The sequence below is a fragment of the Brachyhypopomus gauderio genome, chromosome 6, assembly GCF_052324685.1.
Source record: "Brachyhypopomus gauderio isolate BG-103 chromosome 6, BGAUD_0.2, whole genome shotgun sequence".
NCBI classification, from domain to species: domain Eukaryota; kingdom Metazoa; phylum Chordata; class Actinopteri; order Gymnotiformes; family Hypopomidae; genus Brachyhypopomus; species Brachyhypopomus gauderio.
This window is the reverse complement of record NC_135216.1, coordinates 4,716,939-4,729,804: the sequence shown is the minus strand read 5'-3', so window position 1 is coordinate 4,729,804 and position 12,866 is coordinate 4,716,939. Positions and strand designations below refer to the sequence as shown.

General features: G+C 40.3%; 2 protein-coding genes across 4 annotated transcripts; one reads left to right on the top strand and one right to left on the bottom strand.

Annotated features, from left to right (window-relative positions):
* Positions 1-178: 178 nt before the first annotated feature.
* umad1 (UBAP1-MVB12-associated (UMA) domain containing 1) lies at positions 179-8,698 on the bottom strand. 3 transcript variants are annotated; one of them, XM_077008214.1, is made up of 4 exons: positions 8,468-8,698; positions 8,190-8,301; positions 3,867-3,952; positions 179-1,837 (listed from the first exon to the last, which is right to left on the bottom strand). In XM_077008214.1, the coding sequence occupies exons 2-4, from the start codon at positions 8,266-8,268 to the stop codon at positions 1,559-1,561; spliced, it is 444 nt and encodes a 147-aa protein (XP_076864329.1). In that variant the 5' UTR covers positions 8,269-8,301; positions 8,468-8,698; the 3' UTR covers positions 179-1,558. The 3 variants fall into 3 exon arrangements, with proteins under 3 accessions (XP_076864329.1, XP_076864327.1, XP_076864326.1); XM_077008212.1 differs by having other exon boundaries at positions 8,190-8,272; positions 8,468-8,697; XM_077008211.1 differs by having other exon boundaries at positions 8,190-8,697.
* Positions 8,699-9,052: 354 nt separating this feature from the next.
* rpa3 (replication protein A3) lies at positions 9,053-10,279 on the top strand. Its single transcript, XM_077008215.1, has 4 exons — positions 9,053-9,318; positions 9,621-9,695; positions 9,860-9,971; positions 10,069-10,279. Exons 1-4 carry the CDS (start codon positions 9,220-9,222, stop codon positions 10,149-10,151), a joined length of 369 nt encoding a protein of 122 aa, XP_076864330.1. The 5' UTR covers positions 9,053-9,219; the 3' UTR covers positions 10,152-10,279.
* The last annotated feature ends 2,587 nt before the right edge of the window (positions 10,280-12,866 follow it).

The following is a 12,866-nucleotide window of genomic DNA, read 5'->3' as shown; positions in this document are numbered from 1 at the left end:
AGGGATGATTACCGTAATTACAATAAGTAATAAAATATTATAAATTACATTTATAGCCTTGGTTACTCAAACAGAGCAACCTGTATTTAGCAAAATACGTAACTACAATATTTAACATATCTTATACATATAAAGTTAATATTAACTGGCGCATATGACATTATTGAGACACTAAAGATTAAACAAAAGTAATCAGTTATGTTTAATCAAAAATTGTGCAACAATCATGTGGTTGTGTACGTCCGATTTGGTTCAGACACTAAATTTAGCATTCACACCAAGTAATTAAGGGAGGCTGTACTCTGGTGTCCAAAAGTGAGAAGCACAAGCACCTTCTTATAACTCAGGAGAAAGAACATTGAGCAGCTGAAAGCACATTCTGACTTCTATACAAAATGAAAATGTAAATAAACAAAATAAAAATGTAAAATGAAATAAAATAAAAAAACAGCAAAAATCAATGTGTGATCTTAAAATGATTTTCAGACATATAAACAAAACACAGAGGAAAATAATTCTGAACCAGCTGACAAACTGGGGTGATCCAAAAACTGGATTCATTTTAAGGGAAACGAATTTGAGTTTCATACAGTAAACATAATACAGTCAAATTCAGACCATAAAGGAAATGCTCAGATATAATGATAAGAAACAGATGCCACAAACCAAGTTTTGAATCTACTAAGGACCCATGAATTATTTTTCATTAATTTTCTGAGTGCAACTTGTAAATAGCAGCATGCACTACATTAAAAACCATCCACTCGTATAGAAATGCTACTGCATATTCAACTAAACAAATGTTGCCAAACTGTTACACACACAAACCTACTTCATGGCTGTGTGGCAGATATTATATTCATAGTGCCTAGCCCTTGAACAAAAACCACTCTTGAAATTCAAAATAGACATGTGCTTTTAAATGTTTAAGTGGTGTTGACGGAGACATCTACATGCCCTCCAACCTCACGTACATGTTAAATAACTGCGTTGTTGAACAGTCCTTTCTTGCAGTAATTTTTTGCAGTAATTTGCTGTTTGTGTGTGACCATGAAGTGCAGGAAAAGAAATGATGAGTTATCAACATGCTGAAGTGTGTGGGTGATGTTTTGCACTGAAGTAATACCCAGTATATTTAGAGCAGTTTGTACATAACATTACCGGCTTGTGAGAAAGTACAATGTCTCTTGAAAGATGTATTATATTTTAATCTGCTCCCAATCCCATATTGCACATATAATTTTATCAACAATGACAAACTGAAAAACAAATGAAAATTCAGATTTTTCAAAAGCCCTAAAATCTTTTCCCCCAAGACAGTAAACATCCTTCATCTCAAAAACATTTAACAACTTCTGAGATGCATCATCTACTCAAGTCACGCCAACATTTGCATAATCCTGAGAATACATTTAGCAAACCCCCTTGATATTAGCACTTGGTATAAATATGTTTATAGCACATACATCTCTAAATCACCAGGGAGCTATTCATTATATTCCCATGACTAAAACCTGCATGCATCTAACTCCTCAGGTGAGTTTTTCAATGCAAGCGATCAGGGTTCACAGAGCACCGAGTTCTCCAGGGTGAAGTCATAACAGAAGCTGTCCAGGTTTTCGTTGAAGTCCCGGGGCAGGACGAACTCCGGGAGGAGAGGCACGCCGGTCTGCATGGCCAGGATATGCGGTGCTAAGGTGAAGGGGATATCTCCGAGAAGCTCAGAGAGCACGGGGGCCGCTTCCGCTCCCTGGGCCTCTGCAGCGGATCTGGAGGAGGGGACCACCGGGCCTGGCTGGATGGTCTCGGTGGAGCTGCTCTGCCCTGCACTGGAAGACTGCACAAAACAAGAGGGTCTAGGACATGAGACACCGGCCATTATGATGTGGTGCAGAATTTCTCTCGTTTGATGTTGTGTGGCAACACAGACCTTCTAAGAGCTGGACTTAAAGAGTGGAATTAGGGGTGGGGGGATGAATAATGGTTCACCTTATATTTATATTACTGGTGGAAATTTCTGACAAAAAGCAAATAATCAGGATTACTCATATCTGTGAATGGATAGGTGGTATTTCATTGATAAAAAGGCACACAAAATCCAACCCAAACAAGCTCAATTTTAAATGCAGAAATCAGTGCAGTAATGTTTTCAAGTCCAAGTCAGGCCAATACCACAGCCAGAGAAGCACTTATACAATATACAACAAAATGTTAACTGTTACATACACACACACACACACACACACACTATTAACCGATCAATTGTGAAGTGTGATGGTGTTATACGTGGATTTACTGGCAGTGGCCCTAAAAATTCCAGAATGATCCATAACAGGGGAAGATATCAGAGGCCTGTGTACACTCATCACCATCATCTATATTTTCTTGTTTTACATTTGTCAGTATTCAGTGTTTTGTTTTGTTTTTTCTTGCATTGTTCACAAAATAGGTTGAGGAATCTCCTCACGGGCACAGAACTCTGAGGGTAAAGTCAGTTTGAACTGGGTGAGTCTTCATGGCACAGGACAGTCAATGGAGCCCAGCAACAACCTACGGAAGGAAACGCCTGTGTGTAGACATACCTGCAGCTCTAGTGTTTGTCAGTTAACCAGGGTTATTGTGTGAAGGTGCAGGATGCCCTGGGCCATCTGTATCTCTGCTTACAGAAGAACTGAACATGTTTCCAGTTTGAATGCCCTAAATATGGCAATTCATAGGCATATACATTATATAATGCTGCATGCTTTTTTTCCTCTTTAGCTTGTTTTAACAGATTATTTAACCCCTACAAGCATTCAGATGCATTTCTCTATATGTACATAAGATCAATGTGATAATAAATGCAAATAAGATATTGCAGGAAATGGTGATTTCTCTGGGGTTGTTGGAGACAGTACATCTCTCACTGAGACATCTCGGACCACTTGTTATTCTACCATACCGGTGTCCTCTGACACAAACTATCTAACATCCCAGTGATTGGCTAGTCATGCTTACATATGTCCGCAATACGTCCATCTAATCAGTATAGCCTAATCAAGAAATTATTAGATCACTGTAAACATTTGCAGATCATTCATTCAGTAAATCAACCAATCAATAAGTGGAGGTTTAGCAAATCAGAGTTTAGAGCTCAAACAATGTTTCAACAGCCATGATATCGGCACTTATGCGAGTTTTACACAGCTGAATGCATGATGGGTTAAAGTGAATGTGGTGGGGTGTTTTTCTTTTCTTTGTACTTCCTGCGACACATGGTACACAGGACAATCTGTTATACTATTCAGTGCCACACTGCCATACGCACACGCATGCACATATGCATGTGTGCTCACGCACACACACACCCACCACTTGCCCAAAAACTCATAATGTGTTCCAAAGGCACAGAGTGGAGGTCCTCGCAAAAGCCCACAGCATAGATGGACAAATCGCAAACGTGCACGTAGCCATATGGAAGCAGCGCAGGGGAACAGTGTGGTGAATAACAGCGCAACACGTGTGGGCCCTTGGGCCCGGCCCATGGCCCGTCCGGCACCTGCCGGCCACACAAAAGGCCAGCAGAACTGAAAGAAAGGCCTCGGGATCTGTTCCTCTTGCCCTCAAGGGATGCTACACCCACTGCACATTTACAGGAGGGACACAGCTCGCTGAATAGAAGCACAGAGTCATTTCTAGCAAATTCTGTTTTGATCAAGTTAATTCTAGCTTGATCAACGGAAAGATGTGGCATCTATAACAGTACAACATGACATTTACTTGACTACAAGGTAATAAATACCTGCTTGTTTTTTTTTCCAATTGGTAAAACATAACCAATAAAAGCATTTTGGGTTATGTGACATTCCGGCGTGCATGGGGCTCACCTTTGAAGGCTGCACAATGACATTAGTGGATGGTTTTGCCGTGTTAATTGATTTCAGTTTGTTCCTCTGTTCCTCAGCAGTCTCCCCTAGAAAGGAGAAGAACCCTACTCAGTACACACAGTCAAATGCCAAAAACAGAATACATCATCGTGCTCCTAATACAATGAAGTAGTGAAAAAAAGATGCCAGCAATATGGACTTTAAGACTAAAAGCTACATAAAACATGTTTCTGTTCAACTGTTACATTAAAAAAAGAATCATGACAGTTCTGATGCTGGACTGTCCCAGTTCTGAGCCTGGACAATCCTTGTCCACTATTTGAGGTTAAGAAATAATTTTATACGTTTTGTTTGAATTTGTCAATTTAACATTTAATCTCTTGAAATTACTTTGATTAAACGCTTGCAAACATTGTTAAGACAATGTGGGCAGATTTGTTGAAGATCTAATCTTCAGGCATTTAAAAGAGTTAAGTCAATAATGTGAATTATCTACATTTAATAAATGGTTATCTGATCACATTAATGGAGTCCAAAGTATTAGCTCTCCTGGGTAAACACAATTCACATGGGCAGTTTCTAGAAAACACCAACACTTTATACACCTTTATACCTCTAAAATCTTGAATATCCAGAGTGTGTTTCTATCCAAAAGTCGTTAATGCAAAGATATTCTTGAGGAGTTTGCAGCACTGTTCCATAGTGCAATAAAAACATTCACTAATAACTTCTACTTTCATAATTGGTTTATTCTGTGCGGGTGGGATAGGGAGAATTTACTCTTCTTCTCCTCTATCAATGTTAAGCATCATACACCTGGGCGTCTTTGTTGAATCTATGTTTTATTTCTGCTAGTGCTTTGCCAAGCACACATCTATCCTCTGTGGGCTTCTCACACTCTGACTCAGCCCAGTGCTCGGGGCCTAGCAATTATCTGTGGTGAGCTTTTGATCTCGCCACAATACCCCGTAACTAGTATCTCGCTAAGCTCTGGTGTCCATGGTTGCAGAAAGCATGCGTGTTCAATACAGCGGGGTGAAGGTCTTAATGGCGTACCAGGCCACGCCGCTCTCGGATTAGGTGCTCGACTTCTCAAAGTCACGGCCGGGCGCAAACAATGCGGGGTGTGCCACAACTACTGAAGCTGCGCGTCCCCGACGTTGTGTGCTCCGAGCTACAAAATACACAACTGCACAATTGTTGGTATGCAGACAGTGACTGGGGTTCCTAAGGAACAACACTGTACAGCAGGCCAGACCTAAACTGACCCCTCCAACCACCTTTGATGCTTTACACACTGCAAGAATGGTTTTTTAGTACCACAACGTTATTGGTAAGGAATGTCTTTCCCCAAAGTGAAAGGTATCCACTGCCCGGATAAATAATGCAATGTAAAGTAAGCCTCGTCTATATTCTCCTCTTTACGTAGTGTCAGCACATGCAGCACGGCCTTCTCTCCAGCTTTAACCAACAACGACACCCTGCAGCCCTACACCTTCACCCTGCGTGCTGAAGCCTGACCTTTCCTGTTTTGTAAACCCTTCAGGAGACAAAGAAAACTCATTAAATATATGAAAACAAACATTGGCTAATGACCAGTGCGGCTTGATAACGAGCAAAGAGTTCTCTGGCTTAGGGTAACTACTAGGGCAAATATTTAGGTTTCAATCAAAAGTCATGTTAACCTGAAAAAAGGGCAAATGTTCAACTTGGGACTTTGGGATAATCCAGAATTAGAATGACACGAAAAGCTTGGCTCTGTTTTTAGAACAAAGGAGTGCCATGATGTTTGAATACACAATGGATAACTAAACATCATATTTAAAAGCTCAAGACTGTTTATTGGAAATATAAACCAGGCTTCTCGATGCTGGACACAAGTCACATTACTTGGCTAACATCCAAAACCTCCAGTTACGTTTTCAGCCTTTAAGACCACAACAAAAGTAAGTACAAGGTCGCTGGTGTCTACAGCAAAGCGGCTCAATAATACTGGGAGTACAGGTTAAGAAGCCAAGACACAAGAGAAACCTCAGAAGTGCAGCTGCTCGGGAGTACAAGAGTGTTCTGGGTTCTTCCTCTCGAAAGCGTCAGCTGCAGGCCCGGCACAAAGGCCCGCCTTTGAGGTCTCAAAGCCAGATTGGCTGTGATCGTTTCACCCGTAGCTTAAGCAACAAGCCTAATCCTTACTCATCACATTTCCTAATGTGAGACTAATGTGAAAAAAAAGGAGAACACATGAGCAGATGTATTTCTTTTGGCATGACAAAGAGAAAAAATAACTGCAAAGAGGCTCTTGGGCACACTTGTGTGTTCTTTCAAGCCAGTTTACTTGCTGGGAAAACAATACAGGGGTGAATGTAATCCATGTCTGACTGAATTACACTGGTTTTTCTATTACCTCTAACAAATATTAACTAACCACTGTTTAACATGTGGTTATGAGAACTTTCTCTTTCTTTGGCTTTCCTGTTTGTTATCACCTTGGATGAATTTTGCAGTATCACCGGTCTACATGTCAAACTCTAGAGTGAGGTCCAAAACCACTAGTGAATGTTTTTTTCCAGACATTTGCTCATCTCTATTCTGCTCATATTCCACATTTCCATTTGATGCCATCTATCTTAATACCTTTTTCTTCACCAATTTTTGGCCTTCACCAATTTGAACCATCATCATGCACCCACTTAAAATATACATCTGGGTTTGACCTACATACCAATAACCTTATATCTGACAGTGAATGGAAGTTGCATAGTGAGTTTACATCCGGATAAAAAAATTATACAGCTTGAGTGTTTCTTGCACAATATAATATCCAAAATCTTACCAAACATCCAGCAGGGTGCAAACTACAAAATGCTGCAGCTATAAATTAGGCGGTTTCTGTATATTCTATGGTATAAGGAGGAGATTGTCATGGCTAAGTCAACACCATCCTTAGGGACAGGGCGGTGGTTAGACTGTTGTATCAGCAGTATATCCCCAGTGAGTCCGCTGGTCATCTCCAGCAGACAGACTGATTACTGAATCACACAGATTGTTGGTCAACTGTGACAGATCACGTCTATATCCTGCACCAAACAAGGATTTTCAGTTGAGGCCCACCAGACAGCCCAAATGAGTCCAAGAGTGAATTTAATCGGTGTCTGGAAAATCATGCCCACAAATGTCTGTGGACGAGGTCAGTATGTTGCTTTCATGTGGGAGAAACTGTTGGCTTTGAAATCGCGGCTTTAGCCAAGTCACACAAACGACCCCCGGCCATCTGTGTCTGCTCCTTGCAGAGAAGCCAAAGCTGAAGCCACAGGATGAAAAGAAAATGATGTCACTTTTTAAGAACAGATTGGGCTAGGAAACTCCCATCAGTCTTTTCTGGAGCTTCAGTGTCATGGGATATACACAAAGTTTCATTTTCACTATAAGATAAGATATCTTTTTAATTAGCTGTGTAAGGTTTGTAGAGTGGGCTATTTCACATGCTGGGACAGCCAGGATCCTGGAGGGAGTTGGTTTTTTATGTATTCCACGGATTAAGGAAATACAGTAGCAGACCCAGAGCAAAGGACAGTTTCTAAAAACCCTAAAGCCGTGCGTCTTATTTTATTTGATGCCTACATAATCACAACAGGTTTTGCCTTCGTTGCTAATTCACTAAGCATTGCTGTGTTGCCCTCTTTTGGCAAGAAAGTATTACTGGGGTAAAGCCATAATAATAAAACAAACCCACAAATTAAAGAAACTAAGAAAAGGACTAAAGAAACTATAAAAGAAGCGCGTTACCTTGACAACGCCGAAATGTCACGCAAAATACGCGCGCGCGCACATAGCCGTTGATGGAAGTACAGAAAAACTTCAGTTATTCAACATCTCACCAGTTAGCTAACCTAGCTAACTTAACTGACCTAGCTAACTTAGCCGACCTAGCTAACTTAGCCGACCTAGCTAACTTAGCCGACCCAGCTAACTTAGCCGACCCAGCTAACTTAGCCGACCTAGCTAACTTAGCCGACCTAGCTAACTTAGCCGACCTAGCTAACTTAACTTAACTGACCTAGCTGACCAAGCTAACTTAACTTAACTGACCTAGCTGACCAAGCTAACGTAACTGACCTAGCTAAGTTAGCTAACCTAGCTAACTTAACTGACCTAGCTAAGTTAGCTAACCTAGCTAACATAGCAAACTTAGCTAGCCTAGCTAACCAAACTAACTAAACGAACTTAGCTAGCCTAGCTAACAAGCTAGCCCTCATATCCAAACACAGGCCCGCGGCAGCGGTCTTATTTGAGAAGAGTCGTAGTCGGTTGTATCGTACAACTCACCAATAATGACGAACCCATCGCTCTCTTTCTCGGACGGCGATTTCTTCGAGTCCTTCCGAAGTCCCAAAAAACTGAACATCTCGCTATAGTCGAAGAGTTTACCGTACGTTAGCTAGCAGGTAGTAGAGAGCTGTTAGCCAACTAGCTACATAATTATGTGACTTCTTTAAAGTACAACTTTCCAAACGTTATATTTGGTGAACTATACAACAGGAAATGATAGAACAGCGATGTTCGCCACTAGTTAGTCGACTAGCAACAGCCCACTAGCTACTTACCGTGGCGTTTGTTAGCGCTATCTAAACTACAGGGAAATAAACGAGACGGTTCAGTCGCCTGTTAACGACCGGCACGCCGGTCACGGACACCCTATATGCGCCTCGTTTGACTACACGTCCATAGCCGGTTAGCTATGTTTCATGTTTCAGTACTTGGGAGAACGTAGAGGAAGATGACTAATAAAAAACTTGCTCAAGTTTTGTTTACATGGCATCGTGTTGCAGTCTTTTTGGCCCGAGTGGAAACTAGGATAGGCTAGGATAGTTAACCAAAGCAGCATGTTTCTTAATGTATCTATTTAATTTTATGTTGTACAATTAGTTATATAAGAAAAATGCATTTTCATGTTAAAACCTAAAAATATGCAACAAGGACCGACTAAACTGTATCTACAACAAACGCATGTATTGAGTTGTGAAATATATAAGATGGGGAGTTAGTTTATGCATACATTATTTATGTATGCTTCACCAAAAAAGAAAGAAAGAAAAATATCTAGGTAATTAAATTGGTGTTGGTAACGTGCAGTTGATACTGGTGGTGTTGAAGAACATGAATTAACAGATATCAGAGAATCTGTTTCTCACGAGACGTTTACACCGACGCACTCCGCGGAAACACGTCAAAACAGGAACTACGTCAAAAGGGACCGAGCTTTTTGCCCGCGATTTTACTCTCGGATCTCGGATCCTTGTATTTTCAAGTTAGTTCGTTTTGGGTCTAATACGTGTTTCTTCTATAAACCCGCAAAATGGCAGGCGTGTTTGAATCACCAAAACCGAGAGTCAATACATCTATGCTTTATCAGTACATCAACCGTCCAGTGTGTTTGATCGGACGCGTGGAGAAGGTGAGTGTTGACCGTCTGTAGCTGGCCGGCTGGCCTTGCTGTTTAACCTGTTAGCCTGATATTTTAAACTTTAAAGTCAATATTTTGGGTTAAAAGGTTCCCCTAAAGAATGTTCTACAGCTTTCTGTCCAATGTAGCTACTGTAACCGGAGTAAAAACGTTCTGCTTACATTTTTGCTGACACTGATTCGGTTATAGGCTACTGGCTAAAGTAAAGGTTCATTCCTGGAATGAGACCTAGTTAGTTAAGGAGTGAGATGTGCATTATTGGGTTAACTCAGGCCACATGTCTCTTTGAACAGGTTTACCCAACTGGAAAGGCGTTCACGTTGTCTGATGGAGAGGGGAAGAGCGCCTCAGTGGAACTGAAGGAACCTGTACGTGTTCACCCAAAACATGTTCTTGTTACACAGATACTGCAACGGGTTGTGTCCTAATGAGATTATCCACCCAGTCTGCACCACATGCACTTTAAAGATGAATACAGCTTTATGTAACTGCAAGGCCAGATCACGTTCATCTTCCGTTTCCCCTCTTCTAGTTGGATGAAGAGCTGAGTGGGATTGTGGAAGTTATTGGCATGGTGTCAAACAAAAACACAGTTATGGCTGCAGCATACATCCAGTTTAGAGAGGAAAGAGGAATTACTTTTGGTACGTTAATCACATTGATCGTTGTTAATCTACAGCAATATACCACCAACCTAGTATGTTTTGTCCAATTATTCATTCTGTTGTTTGCTCTTTGCAGATTTGGAGTTGTACAATGAGGCCCTGAAAGTCGTTCACGATTTTCCTCAGCATTACCCTTTTGACATGTCCTCTAGTGGTTAAAAAATAAATATATAATGCACTTCTTTGTTTTCCCAGTTATATATTTAGACTTTCCCCCTTTTTATGCTGTAAATATTTTCTGTAAAATGCTGAGGAGTGTTTTGTTACATAAAAATATGTAAACATTAGTAGTAGTTTCTTTGTCATGTAATTTCTTAAATCTGATTTGGGACTTTTTTGTGGTGACCAGAAACTTAGTGTTCACTGCCCTCTACTGTTGTATATCGTATTGCCTTACTCTGTGTCGACGTTTCTGACCAGTAGGTGGCAAAAATACTTTTTTGCACTGTGGCTCTGGGATTTTACAAAAAGGAAGAGTATTCCCTCTTTTTTACCTTGACTTCATATTTCAGTCAAGGGTGTTTGCAGAAACTTTTTTTTTTTTTTTTTAAAGCTAACAACCTCAAGCACCAACTAATTGAACAAGATATATAGATATATTAAATGTTTTTGTACTTTTTCTTTAAGAAAGTATATATATATATATATATATATATATATAATGAATATCCTGCCAGTTGTTTTTGATATCTCATGATATTTCATGATTGCACTGAATATATATTCAAATTGCCATTAGATATTTTGCTTCCCTAATTATAACAAAAACACTGCAGTGTCTTGCTGTCAATACATTCACCATGTAATTGGATTGGCCCAATGTATTATAGTGTCCATAGTGTGGAGTTTTGTCCAACTCTTCAACAGCCAACCTAATGTGCTCTAGGGAAGAAAAAAAGATGACTTTTTTTTACTACATCCATCACCTCATGTGACAAAGCACCTGGTGGGCATGGAGATTCCGAATACCTTCGTTTGAAGTTTCCGTTGAGTTATTGCATGCGGCTCCCCAGATCTGACAACAGCAATTGCATTCAACTGGATGAAATCGCCACTATTCAATACAGCAGTAAGCAGCCTGGCGTGAGTGTGTAATCAGCACAGGGCCGTCTGATGGGCAGTACGCGTTTCTCTCACCTGTTGGGAGGGTGGGTGAACTGCCCTGAGGCGAGGCAGCTGCCATGCTGTTGCAAGTTCAGACCTAGTGCCTACTGTCACTGCCTTTGGGAAAAAAAGGGGGAAATAGTTGTGAAATTAGTCCAATAGCATCGCTTCCATTTTTCTAAGGTTCCATTCCTACTGGAAATGACTAAGTAATTGGACATAAAAATGGCTGTAGTTTGATGGATGTGTGATGTGTGCATTAATAACATCGTAATTTCATGTCCGTGTCCCTGTAAACACATTACCCCAATAGCTGCCAAGCAACACAAGTCTATAAATATTTTGTTTGCTTTAAAAATATACACAGAACTGGAATACACTTTTTAATGGCCTCCACTGAAGCCAACCAGACAGCCATTGCAGATCCATCTCCGAGCAGGTGGAGAAGGTGGCCACAAGTCCTGTAATATGCGAGCTGTGCTCCGAGACATGGCATGCTATCTCCAATTCTTCCCCTGACACATCTAACAAATAACTCCAGAGCACTGGGTTCAACAGGCTTCCATCCCTGGAGGTCATGAACATCGGTACGCAGGGTCAGATAAACAGGACTCTGAAGTTGTCATATGTGCATCTGGTTTGTACAGTGATGCCTTAAAACATTAGGCCATCCAGACTGTTTTAGCAAGTAAAGGCTAAGATCTCAGGAAATATGCTGCCCCAGTTAGAGATTCTACAAATGCACAAAGTACCTGTGTGTCTCACCAGCTACAGCAGAACATTGCAAACCTGCTTTGTAAGTAATTTCAATGTTTCAAATCAAATAAATAAAGTCCTGTACAAAGTTCTGGTTTGTGCACACGAGTAAGCATCGATTCTGTCTACCTGCCTATGGTCTGTAACGACTGTAGAAGATACACTCTTCTTTTGTAGCAGTTTTAATAATGCTTCTGTTCTGACTGTAACACATAATTACGTATGTTGTTATCATGTGTGCTACTGTCCAGCCATGTTGCTTGATTCCAACCGGGACTGTAGACACCCAGCCTGTAGTCACAGTCAACAGTAGCATGGCACGTGTTCAGCAGACCCAGGGCTGAGAAGTGTTCAACCAACACAGCGCCATTTTTGGGGTTTTTCGCATTGCTAAATAAGAATTCCTCAGACTTTGCCATGTAATACATATCAACTTAAATTTGGCATGCATAATAGTCCGCACCACTATGCAATAATGTTCAAGTTCCTTTGTCCACTAATAAAAAAAATAAAATAATTTTTAACAAAATAAAATAAACAAAAATAAACATTTGACTCTTCAGAATCCAATTTATTGATGAATAATTCAGCAATTCCCATTTGGCCCAAATTCTTTCAGAAAGAACTGCAGTCTTTTTTATGCAGGTCTGTGAAGTATATATTCAAGGGTTGGATATATGGTTTATGAGAAGCAGAACTCATGACATTTTACAGTTTAGAAACATGACATATATTCTAGCAAATCCTTTAGTACACCTGCATATTTAAGTTGGGTCTTTTACATATTAGCTTTACTGCAGATATTACACTGTCAAGTTCTTTGACAACTTTTCATTGTTCTAACATAATGCACAATGAATGTATTATGTACTATGTGATAGACACAGACAGCAATGGTCAATTTCACTGAATTTATCATTCTGGTTTCTATGATTGTTAGATCTATAATTATTGTCCGTTCACTGGAAGGGATTATTAAGTTTAAGTTCACTCTGGGGACTATGAAAGAGGCTT